Source organism: Salmo trutta, chromosome 2 (genome assembly GCF_901001165.1).
Source record: "Salmo trutta chromosome 2, fSalTru1.1, whole genome shotgun sequence".
In the NCBI taxonomy this organism is placed as follows: Eukaryota; Metazoa; Chordata; class Actinopteri; order Salmoniformes; family Salmonidae; genus Salmo; species Salmo trutta.
Window position 1 is genome coordinate 60,357,077 of NC_042958.1, and position 18,527 is coordinate 60,375,603.

At 42.1% G+C, this 18,527-nt stretch overlaps 1 protein-coding gene across 1 annotated transcript in view; it reads left to right on the plus strand.

The window, feature by feature from the left end:
- LOC115159427 (vesicular glutamate transporter 1-like) overlaps window positions 1-18,117 on the plus strand; it is a 21,300-nt gene extending 3,183 nt beyond the window's left edge. The window contains exons 2-13 of the mRNA XM_029709134.1: window positions 8,348-8,600; window positions 10,022-10,140; window positions 10,532-10,646; window positions 11,000-11,087; window positions 11,405-11,491; window positions 12,309-12,451; window positions 13,366-13,515; window positions 13,771-13,903; window positions 14,612-14,722; window positions 16,695-16,822; window positions 17,060-17,129; window positions 17,530-18,117. Of these exons, the coding sequence (XP_029564994.1) occupies window positions 8,348-8,600; window positions 10,022-10,140; window positions 10,532-10,646; window positions 11,000-11,087; window positions 11,405-11,491; window positions 12,309-12,451; window positions 13,366-13,515; window positions 13,771-13,903; window positions 14,612-14,722; window positions 16,695-16,822; window positions 17,060-17,129; window positions 17,530-17,816 (1,684 nt within the window). The 3' untranslated portion in view covers window positions 17,817-18,117. The remainder of the gene's footprint in view (window positions 1-8,347; window positions 8,601-10,021; window positions 10,141-10,531; window positions 10,647-10,999; window positions 11,088-11,404; window positions 11,492-12,308; window positions 12,452-13,365; window positions 13,516-13,770; window positions 13,904-14,611; window positions 14,723-16,694; window positions 16,823-17,059; window positions 17,130-17,529) is intronic.
- Window positions 18,118-18,527: the final 410 nt, after the last annotated feature.

Sequence of the window (18,527 nt, forward strand, 5' to 3'; positions counted from 1 at the left end):
CACAGAACCCTGACCTCAACTCCATCTAACACCTTTGGGATGAATTGGAACGCCGACTACGAGCCAGACCTAATCGCCCAACATCAGTGCCCGATCTTACTAATGCTCTTGTGGCTGAATGGAAGAAAGTCCCCGCAGCAATGTTCCAACATCTAGTGGAAAGCCTTCCCAGAAGAGTGGAGGCTGTTATAACGGCAAAGGGAGGACCAACTCCTTATTAATGCCCATGATTTTGGAAGGTGATGTTCAACGAGCAGGTGTCCACATACTTTTGGCCATGTAGTGAATATATATACACTACCGTTCAAAAGTTTGGGGTCACTTAGAAATGTCCTTGTTTTTGAAAGAAATGCAAATTTTTTGTCCAATAAAATAAAATGGATCAGAAATGCAGTGTAGACCTTGTTAATGTTGTAAATGACTATTGTAGCTGGAAACGGCAGATTTTTAATGGAATATCTACATAGGCGTACAGAGGCCCATTATCAGCAACCATCACTCCTGTGTTCCAATGGCACATTGTGTTAGCTAATCCAAGTTTTTCATTTAAAAAAACGAATTGATCATTAGAAAACCCTTTTGCGATTATGTTTGCACAGCTGAAAACTGTTGTTCTGATTAAAGAAGCAAAAAAACAGGCCTTCTTTAGACTAGTTGAGTATCTGGAGCATCAGCATTTGTGGGTTCGATTACAGGCTCAAAATGGCCAGAAACAAAGAACTTTCTTCTGAAACGCGTCAGTCTATTCTTGTTCTGAGGAATGGAGACTATTCCATGACAATGCTGGTCTAACTACAATATGAGACACTCTCTCACCTTTCTAAAAGTTCTAAAAACAAAGATACTGTAGTTCTACGCTATAGCCTCCATTAATGCCACCTCTTTGTGTTTGAAACTTACAGAGAGCAAAAGAGGTGGCATTAAATGGAGGCTATAGCCTAGAATTACTGTTTTCCTATTTGAACTTTGCTGTGCTTTTAAATCGTTGAAAGCGCAGTGATAGACATTTGGGTGACAAATCGGACGTTGTTTTTCCATTGGAATTTGGTTGTGCTTTTAGATGGTTGAAAGCATTCTGATAACACATTGGAAATTCAACTAACTTTTGGCTGTCTTTTTAAGTGGTTGAATATAGTTTGAAATCTCATTGATCAACGTCGCAACAAAATATTATCCAATTATCCACGTTGAAATGACGTGGTGTGCCCAGTCGAATTGCTCCCTGCAAGTTTCAAACATAGAGGTGTCATTAAATGGAGGCTATAGCCTAGAACTACTGTGTCTTCGTTTTTAGAACTTTATAAAGGAGGAGACATAAAGTTTCATTTAAGTTTATGCTTGGTTCATATTTTACCCCCCAATAATCATGGTTATTTTACTGTAATGACATGATAACAAATCAAATCAAATTTGATTTGTCACATGCGCCTAATACAACAGGTGTTGACCTTACCGTAGAAATGCTTACTTACAAGCCCTTAACCAACAATGCAGTTTAAAAAAAAAACGTTCTAAAAATATTTACTAAATAATACTAAAGTAAAAAAAAAAGTAACACAATAAAATACAATAACGAGGCTATATACAACAACATGTACAACAAGCTAAGCTGATCTCTATGTGGCTTTGTTCCCAGAGTTTGTATGCATTTTAGTTTTTTTTGTGTGCAAAAGAATGGTGTGCACTGAGTGTACAAAACATTAGGAACACCTTCCTAATATTGAGTTGCACCCCCTTTTGCCCTCAGAACAGCCTCAATTCGTTGGGGCATTTGACTCTTCAAGGTGTCGAAAGCGTTGCACAGGGATTCAAGTTGGCTGGATGTCCTTTGGTGGTGGACCATTCTTAAAACACACAGGAAACTGTTGAGTGTAAAAAAAAACAACAGCAGCGTTGCAGTTCTTGACACAATTAAACCAGTGCGCCTGGCACCTACTACCATACCCTGTTCAAAGGCACATAAAAAGGCACTGTGTTCCTAATGTTTTGTCCACCCAGTGTATAGCCTATTGTGTCCAGCTGGTCAGCTAAGTACTGTCACATTGTAAAAGTAGGCCGTCACTGTAAATAAGAATTTGTTCTTAACTGACTTGCCTAGTTAAATAAAGGTTAAATAAAATCTAAATACAAAAAAAAGCATTTGGAATTGGCCTAGGCCTACATGAAATGAAAGTTAGACCAGCAGCTAATTTTCCTAGTGAGATGCAGTGTGACCACTTGCGAGAGCTGGCTACTCTGCTCAAGAAATGTGAAAGACACATCTTTCATAAGGGAACATAATGTTTGTTTGGCGCGCCCACGATGCAAGAAAAGGTATGATGAATCTTCAGAAACATTGGATGGATATCGGAGGGCAAAGAGTTTGCGGTCTCTCTTTTTCTCAGGATTTGAAGATGCGTCTAAACACACAAATCCTCTCCCGAAATAACCCTCCCCCTCCAAGCTGTTGGCCCACATAAATCCCAATCACCATATACCCCTCTCTCTCTCACTTCAATTCAATTCAAAGGGCTTTATTGGCATGGGAGACATGTTTACATTGCCAAAGCAAGTGAAATAGATAATTAACAAAAGTGAAATAAACAATCAGCAATGAACAGTAGGTCTAAACAGTACACTTAAAAAAAGTTTCAAAGGAATAGAGACATTTGAAATGTCATATTTTGGCTATGTACAGTGTTGTAACAATGTGCAAATACTTGAAGTACAAAAGGGAAAATAAATCAACATAAATATGGGTTGTATTTACAATCTCTCTCTCTCTTTCTTTCAGTAGCCTACACCTCTCCAGGTTCGCCAGGTTCGATAACTCGTCACTGTCCCTTCCCCTCCCCCAAAAGCATTTACACTCAGGATTACTATAGGCGATAGTGTCTGGTAAACCCTCACTTCCTCAGCACGTGCGTGCGCGGAGGTGTTTCCCAGAGGTGTTGGTTTGTGGCTAGCGTACCGAGCATATGCATATCAATATAAAGTTGAAGTTGTTATGTGTGCATTTATGTGACATTTACTACGCCATAGCAATAGTTCTCTTTATACGTATATGTTTTAGGTTGCCAGACTCATTCAATTCATTTTGATTGTACTGTGTGTGGAAAAGACTAAGAATTATGTTGTAAATGTTGTCGCAAAAATAATTTGGCTTTAAAGGAAAAAGTCCCAAAATGTTTTGACTGTCAGCAATCAAGTTTTCAATATATGTAACTTTCAAAATACAGAAATCATCCCATATGATGTATTTTTTATATGATGCAAAATGCGTCATACAGGGATGATGTCTGTATTTTGAAAGTTTACATACTGTATCTTGAAAACTTGATTGCTGACAAACAAAACATTTTAGGCTATGTCAACCATGGACTAATGAAACAAATACCAAAAGATCGTTTTTGGGTGGAATTTTCCTTTAACGTGACATTGCTCTCTGCAAGTTTGAAACACAAAGAGGTGGCATTAAATGGAGGCTATAGCGTAGAACTACAGTATCTTTGTTTTTAGAACTTTTAGAAAGGATGAGAGTGTCTCATCTTGTAGTAAAATAACTCAAGTGCAGTGCCCCTAATTTGATATAACCAATCCATGTCATAATTCGTAATTTACAAAACATTGTATGAACAGTTGCATAATGTCATTTGGTTGACATTGTCCCCAAGGCAGAGAGTATATAGTTAGATCCAACTGTTTTGTCAAGCATTGGGGTCCTAACAATATCACATTTAGCTGCTGAATGCAATTCAAATTCTTAAGGCTGAGTCCCTTGTCCACATGGTGATAATACTGTGGGCCATTTTCTGCGGGGTAACTTGTGTCTGCGGTATAGTTTGTCTTATTAACACAACCCACTGGTCACACACACTGGTTGAATCAAAGTTGTTTCCATGTCATTTCAATTAAATTCGGGTGAACCAACGTGGAATCGATGTTGAATTGATGTCTGTGCCAAGTGGGAAGTAGCCAGTGTTTTTGACCATGTGATGTCATGTCATTTTCACAAAATATTATCAGTCACCAATCAGCCATCTATCGTGATGTTAGAGCTGAGTTTTCGTAAACCAAATAAAAAATTGCTGAATGTTTCTGAAGCTCATTTTGGCCCAGTACAGTGTGTGGATTGTTGAGAGAATAAGCTGTTTGGTAATTGTATTCATAGAGATGTATTTGAATTCCTAAATCTATGATTGTATTATTCAAGAGAGAGTCCCATTGCCCTCAGATGACTTTTCACTCTGGGTTGAAAGGTTTTCCTATGCCATTTCACATTTTTCTCAACTATTGACTTAACTATTCCCTTGTGTATTCAGAAGTCTGCAACCTCATATCAATAGAGTCTGTGTCATATTCAGGTGGTACGGTATCTTGAAATAATACCATTCTAGTTGCTTCCCAGATCTAGTCCTACTCCTCACGTACATTACAACTGATTCTTCAATCAATCATCTTAACCTGTTGATTGAACTCTGAACTGCAATGCTGAACTGTCCTCACCTCAGTGTCCTTGACGAATGAATTAAGAGATTAAGTTGGAGAGAACCTGGTATACTCATTTGACAAACCAGTGAACAGGTATTCAGAGTCATTGACCTCTATTTCATTTCCTCTCCTGTAATATGTCTCAAAGAGTTTTGTGCAGAAAGACATCCACGTTTACTACACAGGTACGTACCATTCTGTCGGTTTGTGTGATATTATTTAGAGAGTCAAAACGAAAGGAGTTAGTGAAGAGCTAAGGGTTTAAAGGGCTATACGTCTCGGGGCCAGACGAAGGCAACCGGAAGTTGAGACATGGAGGAAAAAAGACAGAAAAAGAAATGCATTTAAAAATCTATGCATCTGCTGCAATGATATCAAGTGAGCACTGGCCTGTCTTCTACTTCGTTACTATGGGACAGTTGGCTCCTAGCACTTTTTTTGGCAATGCTACTGTATTTGCAAGACGGTAGTGTTGAGCACGTTTCACCTTGAACACATTTCATAAACACCTGACAGGTATCAAAAGGACATTGTTTCACCTGCACAGATGTGCCCTTCTATATGCGATCCTGTTTAGACAGGGAGTGATTTCTCACGACGCAGAAAGGGGAATTGGTGTTGGAAGATCAGTCGTGCAAGATGGGTGTGACAATGTGAGAGGAGAGGGAATTGAGGATGGAAGGCAGGGACAGAGACGAGACCAAAAAGATGAACGAGGGACAGGAAGAATAGAAAGAGAGAGAGGCCCACTAAGACAGAAATAGGAGGAGATATGAATAATTCATCGTCAGCGAAAGTCATTAATACTTAATCATTGTCGAAGAATGTTGGAGCCATTGCTTGTGTGAACTGTTATTGGTCAAGGCACCATAGTGGTAGTCTGGCTGATACCAAATTCAAAGTCCTCTTGACTTCAGAGTCTGGAAAGGCTGTTTTGATGTTGTCGGCAATGAAGGGTGCTGTTGTCACGGTTGTCGTAAGAACTGGACCAAGGCGCAGCATACGTAGAGTTCCACATCTTTAATATCAAGTGAAACTTCAGCAAAAACAATAAACGAACAACGAAACGTGACTACGTGGTGCACATGCGCAAACACAAAATAATATCCCACCGACACAGGTGGGAAAAATAGCTACTTAAATATGATCCCCAATTAGAGGCAATGATTACCAGCTGCCTCTAATTGGGAACCAAACCAAAACACCAACATAGAAATTTTAAACTAGAACACCACCTCGTCACGCCCTGACCTACTACACCATAGAGAAACAAGGGCTATCTATGGTCAGGGCGTGACAGCTGTGCTGGTTTGTTCTCCTTCGTGTCTTTCTCACTCAAACCCACACGCACAGCCATGGACAGCCCCTGAGCGCTGTCCCCTTCCATTACAACTGTTGGATTTTCAAATCCAAACAACAAGAGGTCTCAACCCCCCGAGATAAAAGAAAAAAAACATTTGAGAGAACTAATCAATACGTCCCCTCAATTTCTGAGCGACTATTGCATTATCAAACGGCTTCCGGTCCAGACCAGCGTGTCACAGCTCTCCCTCGATGTAAGTGACGTGGGACGCGTCAGCCAGGCTACCGTAGTGGCCCCCGTTGTGTGGATGTTGCTTCCTCACGTGTTGGCGTACACAGGTTCCGCATACCACAGCAGTTTTTGACTTGCCGCAATGCACAGTTTGTGAACTATAGTTTGATGCCAAATATGGTATAAAGTTTGCTCTCAAAGGTGTAATAGAGGACATGTCTATTTTACCCTCGCATCATTCTCAAGCCTCCACATAGGAAGTTCACCTTCTAAAATGGCCTTGCATGTTGATGGGGTGACGGACACACACCTTGTGCCCAGTGACAGTGCTGCTGTGTGACAAATCGCTATGACATTGTGACATTGGTCTACATACTGCTTTGGTGACACTGTCAGTAGATTACCCTAGCTTGATTTATCATGGGTTTGACTGGCCCTGGGTAGTCTGTCTCAGTAGATATTGCCCTGGTGGTTCAGAAATTCTGGTCAAGTTTCTGGTAGGTAAGGATATCAGAGCATTGACCCAGTATGATAAATACTTTTGTCTTGATATGGACAAATGTATCAAAAAATGTCTTCTGTACCGATTTCAGGGATTATATTTGTGAGACATCCCGTCTAAGCATCACATTCCCCTGTTTTCTGTGAAGCTTTTTACCTTAAACAGCAGTTTCCTCCTTTCACTTCATATTACGTTGTTTCTGAAACGTCTGTAAAATGACAAAAGTGAGATTTTGGAGGGATGAAAAGGTCTGGGCAAAAAGAAGTATAACATATATCAAATCACAGTGTGGTTCAAGGTGGTACCCATTTTTTTTACCATTCCCAAAAACTATACCCAACTAGCTAAAATATATACAAAACAAATAGTCTGATTCCTCAGACGAGAAACGGTCAACTTTGCAGTTCAAACAATACTGGCTTCACCACTGACTGATTTGACAGTTTAGTGTTCTACAGCTTCCTACAGTCTGCTCTTAACCAATGGCTCTCCTTCCCTCTAATCACTTGAGCATTAAAAACGTATGACCAGAATGTAAATAAAGCAGGGGCATGTGAAACCTCAGTCTCCCCCACATCTCCCCATATTCCCTGGCCTTGCAGCAGAGGTACAGCCTCGCACTGGGGCCGGGCAGATCTCATGCTTAATGGATGATGTGCCTCGGCTGAATACATATTTGATGTTTCCCAGACTGGAGGCTGGCACAGGTCGTTAGCATGTTTGCTCAGTGAGCTGGATGAGTCGGGAGAGAGCAGGAGAGAGCGGGGTGGGGCTTGAGATCTGCCAAAGAGAGAAGTACTGTTTTCACCTCATGGTTTTAGCTCTACTGTACCACAGCCTGCCAGCCAAGGCCTGTCAGACTGGTCATGTCAGCCAAAAATATATCAGAAAAAAAAAAAAAATCACTGCAAGCCAGGGCTTGGCCAAGGTGCCATTGAAGTGCCCAGAGGTGGTTTACAGGAAGGAAAGTCTCAGTCTTGGAAGAGTCTTGATTTTTCCACAATGGAAATATGTTTGTGTTGTCAAGCATAGCCATTAAAATACATGAGCAATGAATACACCCTCATGGATGTTTAATACCATGCAAAATAACTTGCATAACTACTGCATGGAAGACACACACACACACACACACACACAAACCTACACAATCATACCTCAGACTGATGCTAGCAAGAACATGCAGGTAACTGCCAAAATAAAGGAAACACTTGAGTAAATTAGGGTACAAAGTACAATGAAAGCAGGTGCTTCCACACAGGTGTGGTTTCTGAGCAATTCCTAACTAATTAACTATCATGCCATGTATAAACATTCGGGGCAGCCCCAGTTGCCCATTATTTTGGCTACTATGGCTGTGCTGACTTAGGATGACAATGGCCCCATCAACAGGGCACGAGTGGTCATTGAATGGTTTGATGAGCATGAAAACGATGGAAACCATATGCCATGGTCATCTCATTCACCAGATCTCAACCCAGGAGCGGTGCCTGAGACACCAAATTATGGACTTTATCATGGAAGAATGGTGCCGCATCCCTCCAATAGAGTGCCAGACACTTATGGAATCTATGCAAAGGCATATTGAAGCTGCTTTGGCGGCTCGTGGTGCCCCAATGCCCTATTAAGACACTTTGTGTAGGTGTTTCCTTTATTTTGGCAGTTACTTGTAAATGTAACGTATGTCTCCAAATACTTTCAATTAATATCAACAAAATTCTCGACCGTGAAATGTTGCTGAATCATGTCTCTTTGCCGTCTGTATGTTACAGCTGTCGCTGTAAGTCACAAGCCAACTGTCTCTATATATACAGTATATATTCTCTCCTCTTTGTTCTCAGAATCCTAGAGAAGCGTCAGGAAAATGGTGAGACCATCGAGCTCACCAATGAGGGCCAGGCGGTTATCGTGGAGGAGAAGGAGATGCCCGTGGTGGACTGCACCTGCTTCGGCCTGCCACGGCGCTACATCATCGCCATCCTTTCCGGCCTGGGCTTCTGCATCTCTTTCGGCATCCGATGCAACTTGGGCGTGGCCATCGTCAGCATGGTCAACAACCAAACCATCTACAAGGGCGACAAGCCAATCCTTGTGGTGAGTCCAAGAGTCAGAGATATACAGTAAAAAAAGGGTTGTAAAAGGGTTATTTGAGGACGGGTAGTGTTCTATACTGAACAAAAATATAAATGCAACATGCAACAATTTCAACCATTTTACTGAGTTATAGTTCATATAAGGAAATCAGTCAATTGAAATACATTTATTAGGCCCTAAGCTATGGATTTCACATGACTGGGAAGGGGCGCAGCCATGGTTGGGCCTGGGAGGGAATAGGCCCACCCACTGGGGAGCCAGGCCCAGCCAATCAGAATGAGTTTTTCCCCAAAAAAGGGCTTTATTATAGACATAAATACTCCTCAATTTCATCAGCTGTCCAGGTGGCTGGTCTCAGACGATCCCACAGGTGACGAAGCCGGATGTGGTGGCCCTGGGCTGGCGTGGTTACACGTAGTCTGCGGTTGTGAGGCCGGCTGGACATACTGACAAATTCTCTGAAACGATGTTGGAGGCAGCTTATGGTAGAGAATTGAACATTCAGTTCTTTGGCAACAGCTCTAGTGGACATTCCAGTAGTCAGCATGCCAATTGCATGCTCCCTCAAAACTTGAGACATCTGTGGCATTGTGTTGTGTGACAAAACTTCACATTTTAGAGTAGCCTTTATTGTCCCCAGCACAAGGTGCACCTGTGTAATGATCATGCTGTTTAATCAGCTTCTTGATATGACACACTTTTCAGGTGGATGGATTATCTTGGCGAAGGATAAATGCTCACTAGCAGAGATGTAAACATATTTGTGCACAACATTTGAAAGAAATTCACTTTTTATACATATGGAACATTTCTGGGATCTTTAATTTCAGCTTATGAAACTGGGACCAACACTTCACATGTTGTGTTTATATTTTTGTTCAGTATTCATGGAACCTTTTCCATCGTTTGAGTGTTCTTTGTTGGATGAAACGTTCTCCCAGAAACCAAAAATGGTTCTCCTACAGGGACAAGCCAAAGAACCCTTTATGGTTCTAGGTAGCACCTTTGTTTCCATGAGTGATATGTGTGACTTTTTGGGAGACTGAATCTCTATTGTCAGTGATGGTATTGTATTCTCTCAAAGAGTCAGAGAGTTGGACCAATCTGGTTGGTTTGGCTTTACCTCCTTCTCCTAAAGGGATAATGATAATGACCTTATTGACCAGCAAACAGCTAAAAGAGGATTGTTACAGCAAACGTGGTGGCTCTCAAAGTTGCTAGGTTCATCTAATCGCAATTGAATAGTTTGATTGTCAACTTTGTCTTTTATTGGGTTGATAAGGCTTTGATTAATGATTACCATTGAAGGGTGGTAGTAAGGGTCGCCTACTTTGGTTTATCTCACATGTATTTTTTTCTTTCCCATTTCTTTGCCTTGAACTCTCCTTTCGTTTTTTCTCACTCTCTCCATCTCTCTATAGAAAGCTCAGTTCAACTGGGAACCAGAAACGGTTGGAATGATCCATGGGTCTTTTTTCTGGGGATACATAGTAACCCAAATACCCGGGGGATTCATCTGTCAAAAATTTGCAGCCAACAGGTCAGCTGCTTATACTTATATGTGAATAATATGCTGTGAATATTTCAATAACTATTACTGTACACTCTTAGAAAAAAGGGTTCCAAAAGGGTTCTTTGGCTGTCTCCATAAGAGAACCCTTTTTGGTTCCAGGTAGAACCCTTTTTGGTTTCAGGTATAACACTTTTGGGGTCCATGTAGAACCCTCAGTGGAAAGGGTTCTACATGAAACCCAAAAGGGTTTTTACCTGGAACTAAAAGGGTTCTACCTGGAACCAATAAGGGTTCTTCAAAGGGTTCTCCTATTGGTACAGCCAAAGAACCCTTTTAGGTTCTAGATAGCACCTTTTTTTTCTATGAGTGTAGGTACATATCTGATTCTATTCCCTCTTTTCTCTCCTCTACCACGCAGAGTCTTTGGCTTTGCCATAGTGGCCACCTCATGCCTGAATATGTTGATCCCTTCGGCAGCACGAACTCACATTGCCTGTGTTATCCTTGTCAGGATATGTCAAGGACTCGTGGAGGTGCTTGGCTATATTCCATGGCTTTCCCTAGCATACATCAGAGTTCACTATGCTGACAACTGATTGTTTTCTCTATGGTGAACTGGTCACTGGCCATGTGTCATACACGACGAGAAGGTTTCATTTCTCGTGTAGAGTGCATTTCACCTGAAACACCCTATGAGAGAAAGAGTTACACCAGGAAGTGATGTCATGGATTTTAGATTTTCATGTTAGAAAGAAAACATCATAGGATATGACATGGTCAGTGGCCAGTTCACCATAGAAAAAACAACCAGTTGTCAGTAACCTTTCAGTATAACTGCAAATATGAAAAGTTCCTGGTCCCTTAACTGTAATTCTTTCTCTCGCAGGGTGTTTCATACCCAGCGTGCCACGGCATCTGGGCAAAATGGGCCCCACCTCTTGAAAGAAGTCGATTGGCCACGACAGCCTTTTGTGGTGAGGTCATCTTGCTCTTCTGTCATCCTCTCTGTCTCCCCTGCCTTTGTCTGGACACTACAAGGGTCACAGTTGTGCTCTCTACTACAATTAATATAACTTATTGTGATGACGTAATTCTCCCTACTCTTACATGACTGGAACAATCTCAACATCTACTGTGACTATTTCTACCATTGTAATCATTAATAATCATGCTAGGATTGCTCAAGATAGTAGTTCTAGTTCCAAAGCAATGGTGTTTATCGATGTGCACTTCCATATGACTGACCATTCTGTCTCCCTCATGTTTGAGTGTGTCTGCCTGTGTTTCTCAGGGTCCTATGCAGGAGCCGTGATAGCCATGCCACTGGCTGGAGTGCTAGTCCAGTACTCAGGATGGTCGTCTGTCTTCTATGTCTATGGTTAGTAACCTCTGTTTGTCATAACTGTTCCCGACTTAAAGTGATACAGGTGTATGATATGAATTCTATCACCCCATTGCAGGAGAGCTTTCCTGCAATGCAGGACATTTTAAACTTGTAGTGTATTTAAGGTTTAAAAAGGCTTCTGAAGTTTCACTTTGAAATTTGAATTGATTTCCCCTTACAAAAAAATCTATCAACCCCTACAAAAATGTCCATTAATTATAACCCTCATAATAATACACATTTCCTCTTGCTGTAGGATTATATTCCTGCTTTAGCAAACTGGCTCAGATTAAGATCCTACATGTGTAGTTCACTTTTATGTGAAGTTAAGCTTATCTTCGACTGTGGTTGTTTCCTCCAAACCGTTTTTAAAAGTTTGCTGCAGGGTTGGGGTCAATTCCATTTAAACTCCAGTCAATTCAAAATGTGGACCAAACTCCAATTTATATTCAAATTTTCCTTATTGAAAAGCATTGAAGAGAATTTGAATTTTAGTGCACTTCCTGAATTGAAATGGAACTGACAACAACCCTGGTTAGCTGGTTATTTAGCAAAGTCCAGAATCTCCTGGCTAGCATTTTTGGAGAATGTAGCAATGCTATTGGAAATGGATTGTATCGGTTAGCGGTGCAAAAGTGAACAATCCTTCAGTTCAGTTCAAGTATGCAAATGCTACAAAGGCTTATGAACTGGTTGTGAATCATATGCACTGTAGCTCTGACCCTCAGTCTGTCCAAGCTTTAAGAAACCTAATTTTCTCTAATCTTACTCTTTTCTCTCCACTCGTTCCACTCTACCTTCCAACTCCCAGGCAGCTTTGGGATCTTCTGGTATCTCTTTTGGATCCTGGTGTCGTACGAGAGCCCGGCAGCCCACCCCACCATCACAGAACAGGAGCGGAAATACATTGAGGAGGCTATCGGAATGTCAGCCGCTAACTCTACACCTGTTACGGTTAGTCTACACCAATTCCTCTATCCACTAACTCGCTTCTAAGCTAAACATCACTTTGTTTCACTTCCTCTGCAGATCCACTTTTCATGGCCCCTCGTTGCTGTGTTCTGACGATGTGATTTAGGGGTTTTGTGCCTTTGAACTAATATTTGTTTTTAACAGTGTCTTCATCTGAAGTGGCATGCTATGGCCAAAAGTAGTGCACTATATCGGGGATATGGTGTCTTTTAGAACACACAATGGAATCATGATAAGATGATCGCGATCAACCCTGGTCTCAATGTTGTGGCTGTTACAAAAGCTGTAAAGTGATAGTACACTCAAATTACAAAATGACACGTTGGTCACCTTACCCCTGTAAGCAATCTATGGACAAAGTATGACAGCAATCCATGCTTTGGTTGATCACTCTTTTGTTGCTGAGAATTATTTTCCTGCACAACAGGAAATGCAAGCTTGTAGAGTATTCAATGTTTAAAAAGGCTTCTAAAGTTTGTAATTTCCACTTTAAAATGTCAGACTTGATTTGTCCTAACAAAAGATATATCAACCCTTACAAAAAATGTACATTGATTATAGACCACATAATAATTCACATTTCCCGTTGCTGCAGGATCATTTTCCTGCTGTAGCAAACTGGCTCAAAATTAAGATCCTACATATATATAGTAGCATTTTTCTCACATCATTTACAACTCATCTGTAAGTGACTTTGTTGAGATACACCATACATTTGAGATACTTTAGAATGATTTGGTCATAATTCCCGAAAGTTTTTAATGTCGGTATCTTGTATGCTAATGTCGGTATCTTGTATTCGGTATTCTGTCCAGTATCTACTCAATGTTTTATTTGTATTTTACCATGCACTATTGCCTGCCTCCTTACTGTAAATTGAATGTTTTCTGTTCTAGAAATGGAACACGCCTTGGAGAGCCTTTTTCACTTCGATGCCAGTCTACGCCATCATCGTGGCCAATTTCTGTAGAAGCTGGACCTTCTACTTGCTCCTCATCAGCCAACCTGCATACTTTGAAGAAGTGTTTGGGTTTGAGATCAGCAAGGTGACTAAGACAAGGAATATCCATGTAAATCTGGCCCAGAGCTAGTACTGTTCTGGTGCAGGTTTATGTGGCCCTATGTGAACCCAGGGTTGTGTGATCCCGGGGTACACAAATGGCCTTTTTAGCTTTTCTTATGAGGCCTACTAACAAGCACTGTTATGCTCCTCTGAGTCTGGTTTTATTTGTTGTACAGTACTAAAAAATATCCTCCACCCTCTGGCCACCTCCTATCCACCCCTCCACCTCTCATCCCAGGTGGGCTTGGTGTCGGCTCTCCCCCATCTAGTGATGACCATCATCGTGCCGATCGGTGGCCAGCTGGCTGACTACCTGCGCACAAACAAAATCATGAGCACCACCAACGTCCGGAAGATGATGAACTGCGGAGGTAAGAGGGGAGGGTGAAAAGAGAAGGTGGAAAAGAGGAGGAAGGAAAAAGCAGAAGCGGGCGGCAGAAGCTGGCGACAGGGCAAGACATGTCTTTGATTTAGTGATTAGCTATCAAGTGTTGCGTTTTAAGAACCGTGAAAGATTATTGGTTTGTTCGTATCAGCCGTTCATTGACAGCTCGTGCCAGTTTTGTCATATATAACCAAAGACTACTTGTACATGAACAAAACTACTCAGCTAGAAGGAAAAATAGAAGGTAAAAAAAGTTTCACCAAAAAATGTAAGAGAGATATTTACTTGGAAAATACAACACCTCGTTTTGTGATAACCATGGTGTCCGGTCGGTGCGTGAGGAAACGATCACTGCATAAGGCAAATGATGACTTACAGTAACGCAGCATTGCTTGCCAAGGTAGACTATTTTTGAACTGCAGGAGTGAGGGGAATGAGAAGCGTATACATATCTATATCACTGTGGGAAGCTGAACCACGTAGAGCCACACTTCGGGCAGACTGCCCTCAATACCTTTTAACTAGAAGGAAACAAAAGAAAAACATTCTTAAAGAAGAATATCCTCTATCAAGTTTCACCACTATCTTTGTGTGCTGTTTTATCCCCGTTCATTTACCTGAGTATTTAAAGAATGCTTCCTTGATTCTTGACTTCCTCCATATTTGTTTATGTGTCTTAACTTTCTCGTGATAGGTTTCGGAATGGAAGCCACCCTGTTGCTAGTGGTCGGGTTTTCTCATACGAAAGTGGTGGCTATCACCTTTTTGGTTCTGGCTGTGGGCTTCAGTGGGTTCGCTATTTCAGGTGAGACTTGGGTTGTTATCTTTTACATATCTCTCATATACACTACACTACTCATATACACTACATACAAAAGTATGTGGACACCTGCTTGTCAAACATCTCCTGCCAAAATCATGGGCATTAGTATGGAGTTGATCCCCCTTTTGCTGCTAAAACAGCCTCCACTCTTCTGGGAAGGCTTCCACTAGATGTTGGAACATTGCTGCGGGGACTTCCATCAGCCACAAGAACATTAGTGATGTTGGGCACTGATGTTGGGTGATTAGGCCTGGCTCGCAGTCGGCATTCCAATTCATCCCAAAGGTGTTCGATGGGGTTGAGGTCAGGGCTCTGTGCAGGCCAGTCAAGTTCTTCCACAACAATCTCGACAAACCATTTCTGTATGGACCTCGCTTTGTGCACAGGGGCGTTGTCATGCTGAAACAGGAATGGCCTTCCCAAAATTCTTGCCACTTTGTTGGAAGCACAGAATTGTCTACAATGTTATTGTATGCTGTAGTGTTTAGATTTCCCTTTACTAGGCTCTGTCGCGACCGGGAGACCCATGGGGCGGCGCACAATTAGCCCAGCGTCGTCCGGGTTAGGGGAGGGTTTGGTCGGCTGGGATGTCCTTTTTCCATCGCGCACTAGTGACTCCTGTGGTGGGCCAGGTGCAGTGCACGCTGACACGGTTGCCAGGTGTAAGGTCTTTCTTCCGACACATTGGTGTGGCTGGCTTCCGGGTTAAGTGGGCATTGTATCAAGAAGCAGTGCGGCTTGGTTGGGTTGTGTTTCGCCTCTCCCGAGTCCGTACGGGAGTTGCAGCTATGAGACAAGACTGTAACTACCAATTGGATACCACAAAATTAGGGAGAAAAAGGGGTAAACATTTAAAAAAAAATAATAAATACAAATATTTCCCTTTACTGGAACTAAGGGGCCTAGCCCAAACCATGAAAAACATCCCCAGACCATTATTCCTCCTCCACCAAACTTTACAGTTGGCACTATGCATTGGGGCAGGTAGTGTTCTCCTGGCATCCGCCAAACCCAGATTCATCCGTCGGACTGCCGATGGTGAAGCGTGATTCATCACTCCAGAGAACGCGTTTCCACTGCTCAAGAGTCCAATGGTGGCGAGCTTTACACCACTCCAGCCGACGCTTGGCATTGTGTATGGTGATCTTAGGCTTGTGTGCGGCTGCTCGGCCATGGAAACCAATTTCAAAAAGAACAGTTCTTGTGCTCACATTGCTTCCAGAGGCAGTTTGGAACTCGGTAGTGAGTGTTGCAACCGAGGACAGACAATTTTTACGCGTTACGTGCTTCTGAACTAGGCAGTTCCGTTCTGTGAGCTTGTGTGGCCTACCACTTTGCGGCTGAGCCGTTGTGGCTCCTAGACGTTTCCACTTCACAATAACAGCACTTACAGTTGACCGGGGCAGCTCTAGCAGGGCAGAAATTTGACAAACTGACTTTTTGGAAAGGTGGCATCCTATGAAGGCGCCACATTGAAAGTCACTGAGCCCTTCAGTACGGGCCATTCTACTGCCAACGTTTGTCTATGGAGATTACATGGCAGTGTGCTCGATTTTGTACACCTGTCAGCAACGGGAGTGGCTGAAATAGTCAAATCCACTAATTTGAAGAGGTGTCCACATAGTTCTCTTACCTCTCAGTCTTCTGTTATTCTCTCCTCAAGACATGTTTTGGCAGGTTTCTCACACGACAGATCAAAGAGTTCACTCCAGCTCCTCACAGAAACGGATAAGCTCTGTCAGCAGAACAGCTAACCTTGAATTGTCCATAGAGAATTGCATAATCTCTCAAGCTCAGTTATTTAAGGGTTTGTCTTTGCTATCTGACATACTGTAGAGTTTGGCTACTATTCTATCATACTTCTTGAAAGTTGATGGTCTGTGTCGGCACAACAACAACAACAATGACAACGACAACAATTTATTGGTGACCTTTCTGTCTGTTTCCCCATTAGGCTTCAATGTGAACCACCTGGACATTGCTCCCCGCTATGCCAGTATCCTCATGGGCATCTCCAACGGGGTGGGCACTCTGTCTGGCATGGTGTGCCCGCTCATTGTTGGTGCCATGACCAAACACAAGGTACAACATGACTGCTTCTACACTACACCATACAGCACACTGCCTACTGCATAGCCATTACTAACTATCACACATCATATAAATCATGATCTATCATAATACAGCAAGTGACTCGTGGAGGGATAATAGATACACATTCTTACTCAATATTCATCCCTCTTTTATCACTTGTTTTAGTTTATTTGCACGTGACAATAAAACTCCTCTTTATCTTTCTCCCTCCCTCTCTCGCCTTAGACGCGGGAAGAGTGGCAGTATGTGTTTCTCATCGCTGCACTCGTTCATTACGGCGGTGTTATATTCTATGGTATGTATTCTGTCTGTTTTCTTTCCCCCCCTACCCTATCGTCGCACATCATAATGAAGCTGTACAATGATGCAACAATTGTTTGAATTGACCCTGAAGTAAATGAATGTGTTTTAATTGTATGACGACCAAGCTAGATTATTCATTGAAAATCAAACATGTATTATTGCATTGATATTCGCTCTTGCACGATTGTATTCCAAATTGTCCTAATGTTAACATATAATACATTTTGGTCCCAATTTTTTTATTTACTATGTTAATTTGTATTCATTTATTTTTATTTAACCTTTATTTAACAAGGCATGCAACCCTTTAGAGTTGAACTGTATAATCTAGATCCAAGTCAAAGTAAGTATAGTTTTGAGAGGAATGATTTCATTTGTCTTTTGTATTCTAGGACTTTTTGCCTCCGGAGAAAAACAGTGGTGGGCAGAGCCCGAGCAACTTAGCGATGAGAAGTGTGGAATTCTGGATGAGGATGAGCTGGCCAATGAGACGGAGGAGTTGTACCGTACTAGTGGAGAAGGAGGCTACGGAGCAACGATCCAAGCTCAGGATCCCAACGGAGGAGGAGGAGGTGCAGGAACCTGGGTCTCGGACTGGGATAAGACTGAGGAGTTAGTACAACCACCAGGAACCAATAGCTACCTGTACAGAGGAGAGGAAGACAGGGAGCTAACATAGAGAGACTTACAGGTAGGAGTTACAGAGTGGGGTAGCAGACAGAAAGAGTAGATAGTTTCCTTTTGGCACAGGAACTTGGAAAGAGGTGGGGTGGGTGGTTGGGATGAGGGTGAGGAGCGGAAGAACGGGAGGACCAAAGTATTATTTACGGAGAACTGAAAAAGATTGTACAACAGCGGAAAGAGGATGAGCCATGTACTAAGCGTCTGTACAGTGCTTTTGGAAAGTACTCAGATCCCTTGACTTTTTCCACATTTTGTTATGTTACAGTCTTGTTTTAAAATGGATTAAATCGCTTTTTCCCCTCATTAATCTACACACAATAACCCATAATGACAAAGCAAAAACAGGTTTTTATTTTTTATTTCAAATACAAAACTGATATCACATTTATATAAGTATTCAGACCCTTTACTCAGTACTTTGTCGATGCACTACAGCCTTGAGTCTTCTTGGGTATGACACTACAAGCTTGGCACACCTGTATTTGGGGAGTTTCTCCCATTCTTCTCTGCAGATCCTCTCAAGCTCTGTCAGGTTGGATGTCGCTGCACAGCTATTTTCAGGTCTCTCCAGAGATGTTTGAAATGGGTTCAAGTCCAGGCTCTGGCTGGACCACTCAAGGACATTCGGAGACTTGTCCCAAAGCCACTCCTGCATTGTCTTGGCTGTGTGCTCAGGGTCTTTGTCCTGTTGGAAGGTGAGCCTTCG